The sequence below is a fragment of the Canis lupus genome, chromosome 27 (genome assembly GCF_011100685.1).
Source record: "Canis lupus familiaris isolate Mischka breed German Shepherd chromosome 27, alternate assembly UU_Cfam_GSD_1.0, whole genome shotgun sequence".
Classification (NCBI taxonomy): domain Eukaryota; kingdom Metazoa; phylum Chordata; class Mammalia; order Carnivora; family Canidae; genus Canis; species Canis lupus.
Genome location: NC_049248.1, coordinates 26,343,882 through 26,366,443, shown reverse-complemented (window position 1 = coordinate 26,366,443; position 22,562 = coordinate 26,343,882). Strand labels below are relative to the sequence as shown.

At 41.4% G+C, this 22,562-nt stretch overlaps 1 protein-coding gene across 1 annotated transcript in view; it reads right to left on the bottom strand.

Moving 5' to 3' along the window:
• Positions 1 to 13,207: 13,207 nt before the first annotated feature.
• The window catches only part of SMCO2 (single-pass membrane protein with coiled-coil domains 2), a 44,267-nt gene continuing 34,912 nt past the window's right edge, over positions 13,208 to 22,562 (bottom strand). Inside the window, exon 10 of the mRNA XM_038577129.1 lies at positions 13,208 to 13,414. Coding sequence (XP_038433057.1) covers positions 13,294 to 13,414 — 121 coding nt within the window. The 3' untranslated portion in view covers positions 13,208 to 13,293. The remainder of the gene's footprint in view (positions 13,415 to 22,562) is intronic.

Genomic DNA, 22,562 nt, shown 5'->3' with positions numbered 1-22,562 from the left:
TGTTCTTACATCTTCAAGATGACCTCATACAAAGACCAAGAATTACTTAAACACAGATATTATCATATTTGGTCCTCAAAAAGCACATAGCCAATAAGGACAAGGGATTCTAACCTAGAGTTGTCTGACTCTGGAGTCCACATCCTTCATCCCTAGGCTACAGCTAATAGATTTTTCATAAGGCCATCCTTTGCTTTTTAAACCAAAGTTGGAATTCAGAAGAGCTCCAAGTATTCTGGTGTAGGCAGATGGGACTGAGGAAAAGAGATGGGGCACTGTCCGATTGGCGAGTATGTGGAGGTTAGTGGTTGCAACTATAAAGCTAACCTATCACTCAGTCCTTCAATCTGTGTTTATGGAGAACCTACCAGAAATTGAATTACTTGCCTCGTCCTCTTCAGGCTCCCCATCACACTCTCCCTCAGGAGTAGCTGTCAACATTTGTTGAAAATCTCTGTGCCAAGTGTGCCGAGATTCTTTCTATTAATAATTTCTAATTTTTTTGAAATTATTTCTAAAAATTCTACGAGACAAATATAAGTACCATCATTTTAAAGATAGGAAAACTGAGGGACACCTGGGTGGCTCAGCGGTTGAGCGTCTGTCTTTGGCTCAGGGCGTGATCCTGGAGTCCTGGGATCAAGTCCCACATCAGTCACCCTGCATGGAGCCTGCTTCTCCCTCTGCCTCTCTCTCTCTGTGTCTCTAATGAATAAATAAATAAAATCTTTATTAAAAAAAAAAGATAGGAAAATTGAGACTCAGAGAAGTTAAAATACTTGCCAATATTAGACTATAATAAATAGTGAATCCAAGATTCAAGCTGAGGGTCTGTGTGGTTCCAGACTGATCCCTCTTTTGTTGTACAGAATGTTGCCTTTCAATTATTAGAGAAAAGATGAACTATGACTTTTTAAAATTTAGACACAGTTAAGATTACATTTCACTACAAGTAACTGACCCAACTTCTGTGGTCTAACCAAATGGAGATTTTCTTTTTCTCCCAAAAAGTCAAGAAGTGGGCAGACAAGGTCTGGTACGGCAGTTCCGAAATGCCATCAGCTTCTCAGCCTGCTTAACCTTTGAGCTTTTTGGTCTTTGGTCACAAGATGCCTTCTCCACTTAGAAAACAGCCTTCAGGGACGCCTGGGTGGCTCAGTGATTGAGCATCTGCCTTTGGCTCAGGCTGTGATCCCAGGGTTCGGATTCCCCACAGGGAGCATGCTTCTCCCTCTGCCTATGTCTCTGCCTCTCTCTCTCATGAATATATAAAGTCTTAAAAAAAAAAAAAAAAAAAAAAAAAAACAGCTTTCATGTTCCAGGGAGAACAAAGAGCAAAAAGTGGGCTCACAGAAGCCATCCCCTTATAAGAGCTTTTGAAAGAGGGGAGGGAGCCCAATCCACATACTTCCATCTCATTGGCCAAGACCATAGCTCTAAGACACCCTGCAAGGATTCTGGAAAAATAAGGTTTTTGTTGTTGTTATTGTCGTTTTTTCAAACTGGACATGGTGGTAAATTAAACAAAATGGGGTTAGCTGAGAGAAGATGTGGGTAGAATGGATTCTGATTGGCATCTAGCTGTGTCTGCTCCAAAGGGTGATGTAGAAACAAGTGACCCTAGAGAAGCAAGGTACTCTGGGAAGAGAAAAGCAATGAAAGAATCTCCATATTTAGAAGCTTTCTGGTTGTGCAAAGTCACAAACTGATGGGGGTGAGGGCTGAAAGAACATGAACCCATCCAAAGCAGCTGATTCAGAGGAAAAATACTGAGATCCAGGTGACTTCACACAAATCATCCTAGCCAACTCACAGGTTCAATGGGAGTGTTTTCTCTGAGTCCCCTCCAGTTTCCCTTCCTCCCACTCACTCACTTCCTGGAGTCCTGGAGTTAATATAGAGGGGCACCTACAGGCTCATTCAACTCCTCCTATCATTCATAAGAAGAAGTAGAGCATGTCCAAATTCCAATTCAAACAAAATAAAACTCTCTACTATGTGTTGTTATAAGCAGCAGCATCTTTAGACACATAATGGTTGCAGAAACACGGCTTCTGCAACCACTGCAGCCACACTAACAAGTTAGAATATTAAGAAAGTAGGCCATTGAGTTCTAGCCTTGTTTTCACTTTTTCCAAATAAAGTAAACTCTATAAACTGTCCTCACAAAAACTGCATAAAACTCTGTGGTGGCGAGATGATGACATTTGTGCAAGTACTATAGAGAGAAGGGTGACAAAGAGCGAGCAAAAGAGGACTAGATCCTGTGAGCTAGATTCTACATAAATACAAGGTAACCTAGGCATATTTAGTGATATGATAGAGTATTACATGCAGAACATGAAAGAATTAACCCATTTCCCAATAGGCTTCCTACTTCTTCCCAAGAACTCCCTTGCTTGCCTAAGGAATTTGGCCACTTATTTATGAATGAGCTTGCCAATAAAAACTGCATCTTTACTCTCTCGTACCAGGTAAAATCAAGCTTGCCCTTTTTAATAAACACATACATGTGAGAAATCAGCACACCTGCTCTCTTGAACTCGTGTCTGTTTTTATGTCAAATGCTTGATTTCCCTAAATTAAAAGAGAGGTGAAAATACTTAGCCTTCCTCTGGAGTTCAGAGGATGTTCATAAAATCTACAGCCAGCCCCAAATATTACAGTACTTGATCTTCTTCCATCAGGATTCATAGTGGAGACGTGAGCCTTTGCCAGAATGACTGATACTAACTACAATTGAAGTTTGTACAATTCCTTCAGTCATGGACATTTTTAGGTACACCACTGTACAGAAACCACCAAATGATCTTTCTATTCTGAACTCATTATGCTTGCCAACAAAAACAAGGATTCACATGTAGGCCAGTCAAAATGTGAGTCACAGCAAGTTCTAGTGAGACACAAAACCCAAGTCCAGTCACAAACTGTGACAACACACCCACCAGGACCACTCAGAGTCCAAAGCCACACAAATAGAAACTCTTCAACGGGTACAGACCAGAACACATTTCACTCAGACCCACCTCTCCCTCACAAAAGTGCCTAATAAGTGTTCAAACATAAAACTCCTGGAAAAGCCCATTTTTAAATCTAAAATCCAATTGTTTGGCCTTTTAGACCCTTCAAAATGGAAAAAAATATTGAAGCAAAAGTAATCCTCACCACTCGGCCTTTGAAACACTGTCAACTTATGCCAAACTGGCATCAATAACGTTTATATTTAAAATAAACAGCATAAAAGAAATAGAAGAGTCTTTGTATTTTTGTAGGGTGGGTTGGTTCAGTTTAGTTTTTTTAAGCCATTACCTCCAATTAATTAAACATCAGTCTCTGTGGTTGTAATATTTGTGACAAAAGCTGTAGGCTTTTCGACTAGGAAAACGGTTCGGACATGCACAGTGAGGACTTTGAGGGAAAAAATGGCAGAATACACTAGAGATGAAGCAACTGCACAAGCCCAGAGCAGTTTCTGGACAGTGTCTATTTTTGAACAGTTTGATGACTGATTTAACTGTGAAATTATCAGCCTTCAGGTGAAGGGAACCACTGGCCGAAGACACATTGCTCCATTTATCCCCAAACACCACCCAGTGTCATTAATCTTAACAGCTTTGCATCTCATACTTACACCCATCTGTTCAACCATGGCTAAAAAATAATAATAATAATCCCAGCTCCCTGAAATATTTCACGATTGGCTGCTCAACTAGGACTTTTTCTTTTTTCTTAATTTCAGAATATGGCTTTCTAGGGAAATCTCTGGGAATAAAAAGACCATGATTATGCAATATCTGTGCCCTATGTTTCCACTTTGAAGCAGTATTTCTTTAATAAAGAATTAAGACACACACCCAAATGTGAATGAATAGTCATTAATTCACTCATTCATTGTTTTGAAAAGGTAATTCAAATCAGGCCAGAAACATGTAATAATATCTTTGAAAAGACAGAATAGATGAATGAGATCTTCTTTCAGTTAACAGTTCAAACAATGTGCTATTTGGGAACTTTTTTTTTTTTTTTTCCTTTTTTAGAGAGAGCAAGCAAGAAGGGAGAGGGGCAAGAGGGGGAGAATCCCAAGCAGACTCTCCATCAAGTGTGAAACCCAATGCAGAGCTCAATCCCAGGACCCCGAAACCATGACCTGAGCTGAAACCAAGAGTTTGAGGCTCTAACAATTGCACCGCTGAGGCACCCCTGGGAACCTTTTTAAATGGCAGGTGAAAAACTCAAGTTAATTTCATGTAACAAATCACCAACATAATATAAATTAACTATAAAAATACAAACATTTCCTGAATATGAAAGGCACGTTTTTAAAAGGGAGTCAGCTGGTCAGTAACAGGGAAAAAGTGACCTTGTTCTGATTTATCTCACGCTGGTACAGTGAGTGACAAGCTACATAAACAGTTAAGTTCTCCCTCACTCGTTTCCAAAAAATGTCTATGATGCCCTTGAAATTAGGCACTAGTGATCTAGAACTATGTTGTCCCCTGTATTTCAAGTCAACACTCTGCCCACAAAGGCCAGATTATCCTACTTTTTAAAAGATTTTCTTTATTTACTTGAAAGAGTGCTGAGAGAGGGCACAACAGGGGGAAGAAGAGGTATAAGCAGTCTCCCCACTGAACTAGAGCGGGGTGCAGGGCTTGATCCCAGGACCCGAGCGGAAGACAGATGCTTAACCAACTGAGCCACCGAGGTACTCCATCCTACTTTTTAAAAGTAACTATCAAAGAAAAAAAAAAAAAGTAACCATCAGAAGTATGATATTTGCTGGTTAAAGAGAATTTAACCAAAACCTGATCCTACCTTTCTCAATAATTCAACTACCTTTCAAGTTTTGTCCTTTAAAAGCACTTTGCTTTACTGTATCATATCTGCCTTATAAACACAAAGGAAATAAATATGGGTTAAAACTAAGTACATAAAATTAGTTATTACTCAAACTGTGAAAAAAATTTAAAGCATCGCCATATTCAAGTCCCTAAGCCAGAACTAGTTTCCTGGAAAGAAAGCATAAATTTGAATTTGGCACATCAGGACAACATTGTAAAGATGCTCTTCACTTGAGTGGGGCTCAATGAGTGGGGCTGGAAACGGTTTGGGCCCTTGCTTACTAGTTGTTTCAGTTATTACAAACTGCAGTTTGAACACTATCAACCAAGAGCTCACCTTAGCCCATAGGAATTCCACATTACCTCCTCTTTCCCACTGAAAAAAAAGTCCACTGGAAAATACAGTTCTGTTTTATGTACTTCCCATAGAACATAAATAGAAAAAACCCATTCACCACTATATCAGAGCTATTAAGCAATTGCTATTTCTTAGCCCCAAAACACAAACCGAAATACAAGTGTTCTGATCTTTTCAGTAAAAGACATCTTCTCTTTGCAAAAAGCCTGTTGTTTATCCACTCTGTGCTAATTTTTTCAAGATAAGAATAATACAGACCCAGGTGTTCTATACACAACAGCAAAACAAAACACATCTTTCTAGCTCTGAAATCTGATTGTCATGGGCTACAAAGATGGAGAATCCCATCTATGAGTCCTGTGTTCCCTATTTCCCTCCTTGGTTTTATAAGATGTGATGCGGCTTCCTTCTTTTCTCCTCCTGGAAACGCCCTTTCATTCAAGGCACCTGGGATGCAGCTTTTGCCTCACGATGAAGTTCACACCTGACCTGGCAACAGAAGGATCTTCACTGCTGAGAACAGTGGTGAATGAAAAGGGAAACCTGACTCCCAAGTCTCAGCCCATATGTGGGTTTTTGGTTGTTGTTTTTTTTCCCTTCTCCAAAAGAAAGGGCCTCAAGCACTGGTAAGTGAGGGCTCTGAATCAGTTTACGGAGTTCTTTTCCCCAGAAAGTCCCTCACAACCAAAAAGTGACCTGAGCACACAAGATCTCCGAACAGGAAAAAAGGGTTTCAAACAGGAAATAAAAATCAGAATTCCATACTTCCACTTCTCAAAATACCTTTTCCTCCCAACGGCCGATTGCTTTCCCTAAATACCTAAACCTGGACACTAAATCACGTTCTTCTATTGCTCTCTGTGCTGCTTATTGAAATGAAGGATTTGTTTTGGTCCTACATGTTGAAAAATCCATGCTCCTATAATTAAGAGTTTGCATGCCACGCCTTCCACCTCGTTTCCCTGTTAAAACTCGCTTCTCCAAAAAAAAAAAAAAACAACATAATCCTTGAAAACCCAACTACCAGCCTTCATCATTTTCTCAAGCAGCCACAGAAAGCAGATCTGAAGATTCTCAGCAGCTTCCCTAACCCCTCCAGATCACAAAGTTGGCAATGAAAGGGATTCTCAGTGAGAATGTCAGAGTGAAAAGGAGTTGGAGTTTTAGAAGTGTGCCCCCAAGGGACGAGTTTTCCTGCAGCTCATCATGAATACACCCCAAGTGAATTTCTCACATCCTGACTGGACTATATAAAAGGATTTTTTTTTGGGGGGGGGGGTTGATATAAAAGGATTTTTTTAGGTTGATAAGAATATTAAGAATATCAATGATATCCTTTCATTTAAATCAACATGTAACAAGCCACCGCGAAGCTAAAAAAAAAAAAAATACAAACCTTTCATTCTCTCAAAGGGCATAATTTTTGAGTCGAAATTTCATAAACTTGCGACATTTTTAAATACCACCGCCCCCCAACACACACACACACACACACACACACTTCTCTAATTGGGGTTCTAGGGTATTGCTGGAAGACCAGGGTGTGGGGGTCGAAGGACACAGACAATACCTTACATGTCCATCCTGGAGGTACTTTTCACATCAAAGCTAGTTGGGAGCCCCAGGAGTTACGCCCTGTCCCCCCCCCCCAAAAAAGTTCCCGTCCCCCGTCCCCCCTCCACCCCCCGCCCCTTGGGAACCTGGAGTGAGTAAGGAAAGGAAACCGACCCGGGGAAGAGGAGGAGCAGCTGCAACCGCACGACGGTGCCACTTCCCTCCGGTCCCGGAGGGGAGCCCCACGCCCTTACCTGGGGGGTGGGAGCCGCCGGGCACTTGTTCCAAAAGTTCTGGTTCACCTTCCGTCCGAGTTCAGAGCCCCGGCACGGCGGCCCCGCCGCAGGCGCCCAGCGCGAAGCCCGTCCCGTCCCGCTCCCGCCTTCCCCACCCTCTCGGCCCTACACCATGTCAGGAATCCGGGCAGGCACCGAGCTGCTGCGAGCTGACATCACCCCCGGCTCCAGGTACCTCCCCCTCCCACCTCCCACTCGCCTCTCTCCTCCCTCCCTGCGGGAATTAGCCAAAGAGCGTGCGTAAGGGGGCGGGGCCGGCCGCGCCCGCGCGCCCGCTGATTGGGCGCCGCGGCCGTCACTCAGAGGAGTCGCCTGCTCTATACATTCCTCGCGGAGCCAGCCTGGGGCTGGGAGTGGGTGGTGGTGGCGGTGGCGGTGGCGGTGGCGGTGGTGCTAGAGGAGGAGGAAAGAGGGGAAAAAAAAAAAAAAAAAAAATGCTGCCTTTCCTGCTATCTCTGAGGAAAGGGGGTAAATGGCACGGGGAAGCGCCTTTAAACTTCTCTGGGCGTGTTTTGCTACATCCTAGACCGGAAACGAAACTAACCCACCCGAGCCCCCCTTGGTAAGGGAGAAACAATCGCCTCCTCTGTGTCCCGGGCAAGTGCGAGTCCCGCGGCGCGTGGAGCAGAAAACGGCTAGCTCCGAGTCCGGCGAGTAAAGCAAGCCTGCTCACTCTGCTGCCCCCTTTTATTGTCTTGGGGCTGCTGCGTGTTCCCTTAGATGGGGAATTTAGAACTTCCAAAGCGCCGGAAAGGTCGGGGAGGGAATCCCAGAAACCGGTTGCGACCCCCGCCCCTCCCCCCAGCTCTGAATGGGGTAACTGGTGGCCTCATCAGCCATGTGCTGCTTTTGCATTTAGCGGTGAGAAATCACACCCCACGAGCTTCTGGACAAATAAAAATTGAGTCTCCGAAGAAAAATTATTATTTACCCTTTTTAAGTACCTGAAGGCTGTTGCTTTCATGCACCACTGAAGGGCGGGGAGGGGGGGGGGGAGTCTCCCAATTGAGCTCAACCAGCCACATGAGAATAATTACTGTTGAATGGAGCCAATTGCAGCGGCTGAGCTATCAATTAAGAATTAACTAACATTTACCCTTGACGGATATCATGCTGTATAATCCCCTTGGCTAACAGAACAGAATGATTCTCAGGAGACTGTTCTTTCAATTTGCCTAATATCTGATCCAAGACAGAACTGAATGGTGAGCCGTGGCTCTATTTATAGGAGATCTAGATAGCGTATTATCCATTATCTTCTGGAAGGACAGTGAATTGAGTATTGGCTTTCTGTTGGTTTGTATTGTTTGTTTTACGGTTGATGACAACATCTACATTTCACCAGTCCGCCAAAGAATTGTAGATAGATGTGCAGAATCAAACGTTGTATCTCATTTAATCCTAACAGCCGATAAAGTGTCATTAGCCCCATTCTAACATAAGGAATCAAAGGCTCAGCCAGATAATGTAAGTAAATTAATCCAGAACATCCAGGACTGGGGTTGAAACCAAGATCCATTTGACCCCCCAACCACTTTTTCTCTTTATAGTGGCCATTGCCGACAATGGACACTCATTCAAACACTATAATGCTGAAAAAAATCCACAGACCCAGGCCTCTGATCTCATAGATCTACTTTCTATTATCACCATTATGCTGTTGTCAGACCAATGCTATTTCAAACTTCTAACTTCCCAACCTCCTTAGAAAGACTCCTAAGTCTTTCTATGCATCACCACCAGATGAGTTTTCTAAAACAGCTTGCTTTAGCCATCAACATCCTCCCCTCTAAATCAGCTCCCCCTCCCTTTCCCTGCAATTCTTAGCTAGCCATTTAAAACACTCCTGAACCTGGTCTCTATTTCTTTCCCACCTTATCTCCCACTTTGCTCCCAGGAGACCCTCTCTTATAGACAAACTGGTCTACTCAACATATCCCTGCTTGATTCTCACCTTCTGGCCTAGCTGGAATCCCCACTCTTCTGCGTGTTAAGTCTTGCCCCTCTCTCAAAGCCTAAGTCCTAGTCCTCCGTGTGTGCGATAGTGGAAAGAGGAAGGGCTAGGGGCCCATTGCCCAGTTCTGGCACTTACTTGCTGTATAACTGGGCAAGTCACTAAAACTTGCCATCAGAAACCTCGATCACCTCCTTTATAAAATGGGGTTGATAATACATCAAAGATTATTGTAAGGGTTATTGAGATTGTACAGAGGTATAAACATATGATTAAATATGTCCGGTTTTATATATTTTCTTACCTTCCCACAGGATTAAGCAAGTTCCATGCTTAATCCACTTTGTATTCCTTATATTCTGATTCAAAGAAAAGACTCACTAAAAATATAGGCCTGGGATCCCTGGGTGGCACAGTGGTTTGGCGCCTGCCTTTGGCCCAGGGCGCAATCCTGGAGACCCGGGATCGAATCCCACGTCGGGCTCCCGGTGCATGGAGCCTGCTTCTCCCTCTGCCTCTCTCTCTTTCTCTCTCTCTGGGACTATCATAAAAAATAATAATAAAATAAATAAATAAATAAATAAATAAATAAATAAATAAATAAATAAAAATATAGGACTATAGAAGAATGGATCATCATATCACCTCTAATCACCTTCTATTCCTTAATGCACCCAGAACCCAAATAATCCCACAGCCAGAAACCATAACTCTCTCTCTCTCTCTCATACTTTGGCCAGAATCCTTCCCTTTTCCCACTCTCCCATCATTCATGCAACAACCCTTAACTTATTTTCTGCACAACCCACTTAACCTACCTCTCAGCCCCTCAGCCTTCCCCTCCCTTAGTTAGGAACACACTTATCAGTGGTGCCTGTTCCCTACTTTGCTCCCCAAATGCCTTCGAACAGTGGCAGGGTGGCTACCAATCATTTTTCCAGCTCTGGTCATAGGATGACTGCATCCAGGCTCACATTCTGCAATCCGCAGCAGATGGGGGAGGGAATGGCCCACCCCCACAGGGATGGCAGGATAGAATAACAGGAAGTTGCCTCCCATCCCCTCTGCAGCTGGAGTGATAACAGCTGCCATCAGAGTCCAGAAAACAAAAGAGGAAAGCTGAAAACAAGGCCAGGGCTGGAACAGTAGTATTGAAATCAAGGGTTCCAAAGTGGGTAAGAAAAGAACCAATGGGTGAGATTTCAGCCTCCTTCTCCCTGAACTCTCTTCTTCTCCTCCTTAACAAGAGTTAGAGCTCCTTTGTTCTACATTTAGCTTCATCATAATGTTTCATTTTTTTTTTAAAAGTATATGTGTGTGTGTGTGTGTATTATTGACCTTTAGGTATCTTGGAGAAGCCCCAAAGGATTAGAACAATGTAGCAGAAGTGAAATAGGATGCCTGATGAGGAGACATCCAGAGTTTACCCACTATCCTGGATTCCAGCTGGCTTAATGGAAAAAATCCATTTACAACTCCTGCAGGTTTCAACATGAATTAGCTCTGTAGGTCTAGATATCTATTTTCTGCTTAGTGATTCCTATGGTTATTGCTTACCTTTAGTACCTATGAGTTGTGCCAGGTACTAGTACCGTGAGTATGAATGGGGAGAGGAACATTTTGAAAGCATGAGAAAGCCTGCAGGGAGTAACAAAAATAGAACTTAAAAAGGACCCCACTGGCCATTTGATGCAGCCACCTATGGGATGTAAGAACCCCTTCTACAGCATTCCTGACAAGTAGCCTTCTAAGCCCCAGCTTGGATTCCTTTTCTGCCACAAGGAGCACAGAAACTCAGATCTTTCTCCTAGCAAGCAGACTCTAGTTTTCTGACTTTATCATCCAAAGACCTTGGTCTTGTGTCCTCATTTAATCCTCATAACCATTCATTAGGGTGAGTGCTATTAGCCCCCTTTTAACATAAGGAATCAAAGGCTCAGCAATTTTATATAAGTAAATTGCTCCAGAATACACAGAACTGGGGGTTGAAACCAAGGTCTCTATCTTCAAGCCATTTTTTTCTTTATACATCTAAAGCATTGCTTGTCCACAATCTACTTTTTTTCAATTCTGCCCTCCCAAGTAACAGGGAGCAGGCTGTCTTTATTCCTGCATCCCCAAGCCTTTGCAGGCACGAGGACACACACACTGATTTGTTTAGATGCAGATTCCAAAAGAGGTCCACCTGACTCACCAAGGTCACATCGTGTGCCTGTCTGGTCTTCACAGGCTTCCGGCTACCTCTCTCTGAAGCACAGTCCTGATCATTCTCGACTCCTTTCAAAACACTTGAACAGGGGATCCCTGGGTGGCTCAGCGTTTGGTGCCTGCCTTTGGCCCAGGGCACAATCCTGGAGTCCTGGGATCGAGTCCCGCATTGGGCTCCCGGCACGAAGCCTGCTTCTCCCTCCTCCTATGTCTCTGCCTCTCTCTCTCTCTCTCTCTCTATCATAAATAAATAAATCTTAAAAAAAAAAAAAAAAAAAAAAACTCTTGAACATGTTCCTTCACCAGGGAACAAAGCCCACACTCTCTTTGGGCATTCAAATGCCCTTACATCCTGGCCTCCAACTTACCTTTCTACACTTACTGATCCACTTTCTACCAGTCTATCCACTTACTGATACACTTCTTCATACTCCCATGCTGTGCAAACTGGATGACTTTGCACCCATAGTCCTTAATGTTTCTTCCTCAATTAAAGATGATCTTTGCTCATTTCTACTAAAATCTACCTCCCAGGGTAGTTGTGAGGTTTTGAGGAGACATCATGTGCACGATGACAGAGCACATTGCCTGACACATAATAAGACATCCCTAAATAGGGGATCCCTGGGTGGCTCAGTGGTTTAGTGCCTGCCTTTGGCCCAGGGTGTGATCCTGGAGTCCCCAGATTGAGTCCCACATCAGGCTCCCTGCATGGAGCCAGCTTCTCCCCCTGCCTGTATCTCTGCCTCTCTCTCTGTCTCTCGTGAATAAATAAAAAATCTTTAAAAAAAAAAAAGACATCAGTAAATATATTTTCCTTTTTTTTTATGCAATAAAACAATTGTACTATTATTTTTACACAGGGCTTATGTCCCTCACTGGCTAAATTCCTAATAAGGGTAGGATGCCAATTTGTTTTATCTTTATGTTCTTTAGGGAATCTAAAGCCCTCCTTTGGTGCACCTGGCTGGTTCAGTCAGTTAAGCATCTGCCTTCGGCTCAGTTCATGATCTCAGGGTCCTGGGATACAGCCTCACATCAGGCTCCCTGCTCAGTGGGAAGCCTGCTTCTCCCTCTCCCTCTGCCTGCCACTCTACCTACTTGTGCTCTCTCTTTCTGTCAAATAAATAAATAGTAACTTTAAAAAAATAAAATAAAAAATAAAGCCCTGCTTATCCGAGACGTTCAATAGAAATTCATTGAATGCAGGAAGGAAGGAAGGAAGGAAGGAAGGAAGGAAGGAAGGGAGGGAGGGAGGGAGGGAGGGAGGGAGGGAGGGAGGGAGGAAGGAAGGAAGGGAGGGAGGGAGGAAGGAAGGAATGATGTCTTTTGCTTCAAACTTCTAACTGCCAGGAGCTACCTCCTTAGAAGTTCAGGAAGAACTGGACCAGAGTTGTCTTAAAGGATCTCATTACCTCGGACTCTTCCTACCCCAGTCACACTGTTAAACACAGTAGAGTCAGTTGGACACATGGTATAAATCATGAACCCAAATTCAAATGAAACAAGCTTAGCTTTAGAATTCTTTCTAGAAGCAATTATGGCTTATGCCATCTGATTCTAAGCATGGCACCGATGATAACCCAGACATTATTTTAATATCCTTTAGCTGGATACTAAGGCACAGCTCAGCTATCATTACTGACACCACATATGAACTCAATGCTCCTCCCTATTCCCTTTCTGCCTATGGAGACAGGTTAGAAATAGGACCAGCATCTCACTTCAAGCAGGGTCTTATTTTAATCACCCTCCCCTCACAACCCAGATTGTGCTGGTTATTCTTCGGTTACCTGCCAGACAAATCCAAAAACCCAGTTACATTCAATTACCCATTTTGTTATTCTATTTATAAATGGAAAACAATTTTAATTAAAAATAGAGGCTATTGCATTTCATGGTCTTTTATTAATGTTCAATTAATGGCTAAACTAAACAAATTAAATTCCCTTAAACAGTTAACCCCATTTATAAACATAGTTAATTGAATTCCCTAAAAAGCATCTCTGGTTTCTATATTCTGAGAGAGGCCGACAACATGGCAAGTCAGTCCGTTCAGTACACAGCAGCAATTCTTCTTTTCTATTCCCTGCAGATGATCCACAGAGCAGTCTTCATAAGCAGGCTCAGGTCTTTCCTTGGGTGACAAGTCACTGCCATTCCTTCCAACCAAATGCACTGTGCACAAGCCTTTTTAGAGTTCCTGGGAACATGCACAATCAACAGCAGAGAATTATCCATAACCAGTTAACTCCCACCTTGCCACAATATTTAGTAAGGCTCAGTTTTCAAATAGTATATCATGGCTCACTACTAATCAAAATTTACCCAGTTTGACATTGTAGTACACCCCATTCTCTGGACAAGTGCCACATATGATTCTCAGGCCTCAGACTAATCCATTAATTCCTACCCCACTCACCTTTTCACCTGGACAATCATTAATTTACTGTTGCTTTATTCAGTCTCTCCTAATCCCTAACTAGAATTCTTCCACTTAACTAGAATTTACATTTTAAGTGGCATGTTAGATTTCAATCCAGAAACTTCTAAGGGGATTAAGAAGAAGGAGTTTTAGTTAGAACAGATGTAAAATGAGGATTGGACAACTGACTTAAATAAATGCTTTTATTAAAGGAACTTTTGTAGCAAGTTGAAAAAAGTTGCTGATTAACAAATCTTTAGGCTAGAGCATCTTATCTCCCAAATTCTATAAAAATGAAGTTCTTTCCTGCTTTCCCTAGCTCCTCCAGATTCTATCTCCAGAAAGGCCTTTTCACTGAAGGATGCTGACTGTGTGTAACATGTGAATTGCCAGTAATTAGTACTGTGGTTTGTTAAACTAGCCAGGGTATTAAGGGAGCAAGGAGAAAGTGTCTCAACCATCACTTTAGTATGTCTGTCTTTAAGTGCTTTAAACCTTGTTTCTCTTAATTTCTCCTGATATAGTTTCGATTTGGCCCTATATTGCCTGAATTCTGAATTAATCATAGTGTAATAGCCTTAGAACTACTTTCTATTCTGCAAGATGCTGTTTCTGAAAAAAATAATCACCCATTCCTGCATAAAAGGAAGTGTAAGAAATAGCACCTCTTCTTTGGTAAAATTAAATAAAGAACCGAGTTCTAAGATGTAGGATCACTTGACATTTTTGACACTTGACATAAGATGTAGGATCACTTCATCACCTATAAATGGGATGACAATAATGCTAAAGAAAGCACTGGAATGGAGCCATGAAACCCTGGGTGCTGCCACCCCCACACTTCTTCTGACAAGAGTCCAAGATAGTTCTTTACACACAGAATTCTCAGTGAACATCCTAAGACCCTTGAATGGTACTAATTGGACCATGGGTTCCCACCTGAATCAAAGACAATCAGGTAGAAACTTGCCAACAGCCTGGAGCAAGCAAGCATGGGAACTCATCAGTAGATTTCCCTACAAACTAGTCACTAAGTGGCCCCCTCAGGTTCTGTCTCAAGATATTAAATGTGAGACACATTTAAAAAAACAGAATAGGATAAAGCAGAAAGAAGCAGAGAGGGACATAGAATGAAGGCAGTAAGCAGAAGCATGAATAAGTAGAAGCATGAAGTGTAGAAAGTAAGATCAGAAGAAAGTCAGTAACTCAAAACATAAAGCAAAAATGGGTAAATCCTGAAAGTCACACATAGAAAAGGTAGGAATCAGAACCATGAGATGAAAAAAAAAGAACCTTGAGACCATAGACATCATAAGAGTAGTGGAAAATACCTACAGAAGTAATAGAAAATACAACAATAATAAAAATGATACTAGAAAACACCAATATCTATGTGTCTGGTACTATTTAAATGCTTTAACTTCAACCTTGTGAAGTGTGTTTCCATTTCACAGATGAGGAAACTGCCACAAAAAAGCTTAAGTAACTTGCCCAAAGTCACATGCTAGCATGATTCAACACAGTTCAGCACTAGAGTTCCTGCTTAGAGAAAAGCTGAATTAACAAGAATAATAGACACATAGTGTTACTGTTGAATATTTAACCATGCTCCAGATCTTATGAGGCTTGATGGTTCAGTGGTTTCCTGCATTTCCTTCATTCTCCAGATAGTCTCACACTAAATCTCCATCACCTGAGGTAACCTGAGTACTTGAAATAATCTAATACTGGGACTTCAAATGAGATAATAAATGTGGGTACATTTTGCCTTCCCTGAAATAAATGGAGCAAGGTATAGTGTTTTTGTTTTGAAGATTCTGTTAATTTATTTAAGAGCAAGCAGGAGAGATCACAGAGGCAGAGGGAGAAGCAGACTCCCTACTGAGTAGGGAGCCTGATGCGGGGCTAGATCCCAGGACCCTGAGATCATGAGCTGAACCAAAGGCAGACACATTGAACCAACTGAGCCACCTAGGCTCCCCTGAAGTGTTTTTATTCTGAAAAAAGGTGAAAGTTCTGAAGATATGATCTCGGTGATCAAGATTGAATTTGTCTCTTCATCACATTGCTTTGTGACATACCTTTGCATCAGGCTCAGTCTGTCTTGGTGGTATAGTTTTCCACGCACTGTGGGAATTTTAGAATGTGTTAGTTTTCAACATGTAATTATCATTACATGTTAATTAAGTATAATTATATTAATTACATGACCCTGTTCTACCTCATTCCTTTTCTAAGCAACTAGAACGAAGAGGCTATGATTACCGGGGCAATGAACAAAGCCCAGGAAGAAAAGCAGCTTGAATATTGTTTTATCTTTCTACTACCTCTCACAACAGCAACCAGATCACTTAGGGTATGGAGGGAGTCTAGATTTATTCTAATAATAATAAAAAAAAATCAGGGCATATGTTACAACCATCTTTTTGTTTCGCTCAAAAACTAAAAACTTTTCTCAATCAACCCCATTTTACTTTTATTTTATTTTTTTTTTCCATTTTGCTTTTATTGAGTACATTTGTGAGTGACCACAGATATGAAGACAGGTGATGCTTTCTTGTAGAGCTTATTTGCAAGGTTCTGAGCTTTGCTTTCAAAAAGGCAATGAGTAGATGTGAATCAGTGCTCCCATCAGCATGTTAGGAAGGGAAAGAACTGGAACCTAGATTCAACCCTGCCTTAGCAGGGATTGAGTTGCAAGGAATTGAAATTTGCTGAAATTCCAGCAGAAGATTTAGAACCTTCTGTGTTGCACTAAAAATTATTTCCATATGGTATAATTGTTTGAAAAGTTGTTAGTGCTGGGCATTTTATTCCAATTTGTTCAATGTACTGGCTTCTAAATGCTCTTAAATATACATGTAAAAGAAAATAATCACCCCCTTCCAAAATGCCACTCAAAATCCTCTGACTTTACCTCCTAATGAGGATTAGTCTCCTAAGGATCAGCTTTATTTGTCCTGTCCTATTTTAGATATCAGGGTTGTGTTTAGTTGCCTTCTAAAGCTTTATTTATTTATAGAATAAAAGAATCATATGTGTGGAAATAATAACACTTTTGTCAGAAAGTCAGGCAGCAAGTTGGAAGCTCCAGGGTCCCAGTGCCTCTTCCAGTGGAGCATACTTGCTACAGAGCAGGAGAGGGAGAGAGAGGAGAAAGAAATTGTATGCCCTGCAGCAGGGACCCTAAGACTATAAATAATCAAATTATGAAACAGTCTGCATTGTTCACCCCAGCAGAATCTCTCAGCTCTGAGATGTTCCTGCCCACTCCCCATATACACTCTCCCCTCCCACTGACTGTCTTACTGACCATATACAGAGGAAAAAAAAAAAAAAACACCAAACTATTGTTTCTTGTGATCCTATGACTTATAACCTCTGTAAGACATTTAATGATAAACTTTATTTATTTTTTAAAGATTTTATTTATTTATTCATGAGAGATACAGAGAGAGAAAGGGAGAGAGAGAAGCAGGCTCCATGCAGGGAGCCTGATGTGGAACTCGATCCCAGGACTTCAGGATTACACTGTGGGCCAAAGGCAGGCGCTAAACCGCTGAGCCACCCAGGGATCCCCTAATGATAAACTTTAAACACCTATCTTGGTAACCCTTTCATGTTTTCTGAGAACTGAGTTCTAGAACTTGATTTAATCTTCTCAACAAACCTAAAGCTAGGCGCAGTTATTATCACAACTTACCAGATAAGGAAACTGAAGTCTAAAAGCAGAACTGGCTTCGTGGGTGGGAGATGTGTGGAGTCACACAGGGTCCATGCTTAGAGGGGCTCCATACTTGGTTTAATCCTCTACTGTCACTATCTTGGACTTTTTAATTCCTTAAGGGGCCCCACATTTTTATTTTGTACTATGTACAAATTACATAGCTTATTCTTTCTAGAAGGAGTACATTTCACAAAGTTCTCCTGTTAGTTTTCTAGGGTTGCCATAATGAAGTACCACGGACTGGTGCCTTATGCAACAGAAATTTATTTTCTCACAATTATGCAGGCTGGAAGTCCTATCAAAGTGTCAGCAGAATTGTTTTTTTCTGAAGCCTCTTGCCTTGGCTTGTAGATGGCTGCCCTCTTTCTTTGGCTTCACATGGTCTTCAGGATTAGGGTTTTATCCTAATGACTTCATTTTAATTTAATTACCTCTTTAAAGGCCCTATCTCCAAATACAGTCACATTGTGAGGTAGTAGGCATTAGGTCTTCGACATACAGAGACAACTCAGCCCATAGCAGTTCCATAACAACCAGTAAGTGGAAGAGCCTCTAAGATTTGTTCCGTTCATTGCTCTCTATTTGTCTTCACAAATATCCATGTAAGTTGTAAGAGTGTCTCTTCTTGTCATCAGTAGGAGAAGCAGAGGTCAATACTTGTTATCGTGAAACAAAATGGCAATACAGGAAATGTATTATGACAGGACTGGGTTGAAACCTCAGCTCTCCTGGTGCTGAATCTACTGCTGGCCCAGTACTGCCTTTTACAACCTACACACACAGACACTGCTGCCAGGATAGATGGTCCCTCTCTACAATTATAGGTTCTGGACTGTCTGCCTTTGGTAGATTTCAAAATAGCACAGTTGACTGTTTCTAGCCAGGAAAAAGAAAATCATTACTCTTCTTCTTACAAGTTACACAAAGGCACCTCTGTGGAATACATCCAACATACCATTGTGTAACTGTTTTATCTCATTCTTTTGCTGGCTCCAAGCTGTGAGCATGAGCAGTGAGAGTTTGTGGAGATAACTGGGGAGTAAGGTTACCCATTTAAATGATAAAACAGGAAACTCATTTCCAGTTTGGACATGGATAGTGTTTTAATGTGAGCAGATCTGGAGTCCGGACTAAAGACTTGGCAGTATTATAATATGGAATGGCAAGGGGGTGGGCAAGGGGGGCACTAGATTTCTACTTTTACTTTATTATTTTTCTAAGATTTTATTTATTCATGAGAGACACAGAGAGAGAGGCGGAGACATAGGCAGAGGGAGAAGCAGGCTTCCTGTGGGGAGCCCAATGTGGGACTCCGTCCCAGGACCCTTGAGATCATGACCTAAGCCAAAGGCAGACCCTCAACCACAGAGCCACCCAGGCACCCCAGATCTCTTCTTTTAAAAGGATGAGTTCTTGGTGACAGCAGGGCAGGGAAAACATTTGTTGTGCTTTGGCTTACAGGTATAGTGGAGTGGGAAGGGTAGCAGATCAGGGACAGGACTCTGGTCCTAGCCCTGGCTGTGATACTAAGGTTGAGCAGGTTACTTCACCTCTCTGGACTTCAACCTTCTTTTCTGCAACATGATGCTTTAAAGTCCCATTCCTATCTCTCAAATTCAGTATTGTTGATGGGGTGTAGCAAGTTTTCCCTTGCAAAAACAAGAGAGCATGGAATACAGTTTTTCACTTAAATTCAGTTCCCAGTTACTGTAATATGAACTTTTATAATATATTAGTTTTTTAAAAGTTATTTTCTTTTATGATTAGAAAAATCATTCATCAGTGGAGAAACTAGACAATACTATAACCAGGTGATTAAAATTAACATTACTAATGAGGGGAAGATGGACTTTATATGTCTCCAGATATGATACCCTGAGGAGAGAAACACATCACCACTTAGGTGATATTCTGAGACAAAATGCATAATCTGAATCCAATCATGAGGAAACATCAAAGAAACCCAAATTGAGGACATTTTGTAAAATGATTGGCATACTCTTACAAAATGTCAGTGGTGGGCAGCCCCCGTGGCTCAGCAGTTTAGCGCCACCTTCAGCCCAGGGCCTGATCCTGGAGACCTGGGATCGAGTCCCACCTCAGGCTCCCTGCATGGAGCTTGCTTCTCCCTCTGCCTGTGTCTCTGCCTCCCTCTCTTCATCTCTCATGAATAAATAAATAAAATCTTAAAAAAAAAAGTCAGTGGCAAGAAGAGAAAGAAAGGTTGAGGAAGCCATCCAGATAAAGCAGATTAAAAAGACAAGTGACCCACACACATATGTTAATTAATTTATGACAAAAGAGCCAAGAATATATAATGGAGAAAGGTCAGTCTCTTCAATAAATGGTGTTGGGAAAACTGAATAGCCACATGCAAAGGAATGAAACTGGACCTCTATCTCACAGCACATACAAAAAAAAAAAAAATTCAAAATGGTTTAAAGACTTGAATGTAAGACTCAAAACCATCAAACTCCTAGACAAAAAGCATTATCCTCCTTGACATTGGTCTTGGCAATGATTTTTAGGATTTGACACCAAAAATTGGCAACAAAAGCAAAAATAAGAAAGTGAGACTACATTAAATTAAGAAGCTTCTGCAGGGCAGCCCCGGGTGGCTCAGCGGTTTAGCACCGCCTTCAGCTGAGGTTGTGATCCTGGAGACCCTGGATCTAGTCCCAGGTTGGGCTCTGTACATGGAGCCTGCTTCTCCCTCTGCCTGTGTCTCTGCCTGTCTCTCACTGTCTCTCATGAAGGAAAAAAAGTTTATTATTATCATTATTTTTTAAAAAGTTTAAAAAAAATAAAAAGTTTCTGCATAGCAAAGGGGACCATCAACAAAATGAAAAAAACAACCTACTGAATAGATAATATTTGGAAATCATTTATCTGGTAAGGGGTGAATATCCAAAATATATATTTTGGAAACTTCATACAACTCAATAACAAAAACCCAATCTGATTTAAAAATGGGCAGAAGATCTGAATACTTATTTTTCCAAAGATACAGACTGCCAACGGGTACATAAAAAGATGCCCAACATCACTAAATATCAGAGAAATGCAAATCAAAACCACAATGAGTTATCACCTCACACGTGTTAGAAACACTATTATCAAAAATACAAGAGATAACAAGTGCTGGTAAGGATGTGGAGGAAAGGAACCCTCATGCACCATTGATGGGAATGTGAATTAAAGCAGAAAACAGTATGGAGGATCCTCAAAAAAATAAACAAAGAACTTCCATATGATTCAGCAATTCCACTTCTGGATATTTATCCAAAGAAAGTAAAAACATTACTTCATAAAGATATATGCACCCCCATGCTCACTGCAACATTATTTACAACAGCCAAGATATGGAAACAACCTAAGTGTCTACCTATTGATGAATGGATTAAAAAAATGTTATATATAATGGAATATATATACACAGTGGAATATTATTCAAACATTAAAAAGTGAAATCTTGGCATTGTGGTATCATAGATGAAACTGGAGGACGTTATGCTAAGTGAAATACATCAGACAAAGACACATACCTTATCATCTCATTTATATGTGGAATCATAAAAAACAAAAACACAGAAAAGTCCTACCAAACTCAAAGAAACAGGCTGGTCATTGCCATAGGCTGGGGGTGGGGGTGGGCAAAATGGATAAAAGGAATCAAAGGCTACAAACTTCCAGGGGTGCCTGGGTGACTCAGTTGGTTAAGCATTCAACTCTTTATTTCGGCTCAGGTTATGATCTCAGGGTCGTGGGACTGAGCCCTATATGGGGCTTCCTGCTCAGTGGAGAGTCTGCTTGAGATTTTTCTTTCTCCCTCTCTCTCTCTACCCCTCCCTCCACCATGTGTGCTCTCTCCAAAATAAATAAATAATTAAAAAAAATAAAAGGTACAAAATTCCAGTTATTAAATAAAGAAGTCATGGAAATATAATGGATATGTGACTATAGTTGATAGAATGTATTGCATATCTGAAAGTTAAAAGAATGAACCTTAAAGTTCCCATCACTAGAAAAAAATTCTGTAGCTATGTAAGGTGACAGATGTTAACTAGGCTTCTTGTGATGACCATTTCGCAATATATATAAATATCAAATCATTATGTTGTACACCTGAAACTAATAATGTTGTATGTCAATGATATTTTAGTTTTTTTTTTTTTTAAGATTTATTTATTTATTCATTTGGAGAGAGAGAGAGACTGGCAGAGAGACACAGGCAGAGGGAGAAGCAGGCTCCACGCAGGAAGCCCAATGTGGGACTGGATCCGGGGTCTCCAGGATCACGCCCTGGGCGCAGGCGGCGCTAAACCGCTGCACCACCAGGGCTGCCCTATATTTTAGTTTTTTAAAGATCTTATTTATTTGAGAGAGACAGAGCATGAGCAGGGAGGAGGGACAGAGGGAGAGGAAGAAGCAGACTCCCCACTGAGCAGGGAGCCCAAAGCTGGGCTCAATCCCAGGACCCTGAGATCACAACCTGAGCCAAAGACAAATGCTTAACCGACTGAGCCACCCAAGATCCTTCTTATACTTAAGAAGTAAGTTTTTTTTTTTATTTTTAAAAAAGGATTAATACATGATCCTGGACTAGATCCTGTATCGAAAAAAATTTCTATAAGGGACAGTATTGGGACAATTGACAGGATTAAAACATGGGTAGTCGATCAAAGAGATACATCAATGTTAAATTTCTTTTTTTTTTAAAGATTTATTTATTTATTTATGATAGACAGAGAGAGAGAGGCAGAGACACAGGAGGAGAGAGAAGCAGGCTCCATGCCCAGGACTCGATCCCGGGACTCCAGGATTGCGCCCTGGGCGGAAGGCAGGTGCCAAACCGCTGAGCCACCCAGGGATCCCCCCAATGTTAAATTTCTTAAGTTTTATAACTGTAGTACTGGCCTGTGAAAGAATATTCTTGTTCTTAGGATATACACATTCGAATATTATGAAGTAGAGGGAATGATATTCACAGACTTTCAAATGGTTCCCCCAAAATAGAGAAATTAATGAAACAAATGTGACAAAATATTAAATATCCATGAATCTGGCAAAGGATATATGGGAGTACCTCATTCCATTCTCGCAAATATTCTATTAGTTTGAAATTATTTTAAAATAAAAAGTGTTTAAAAGAAAAGTAGTACTGGTACATAACATAAAATTTTCTGAAGAAAATCACCT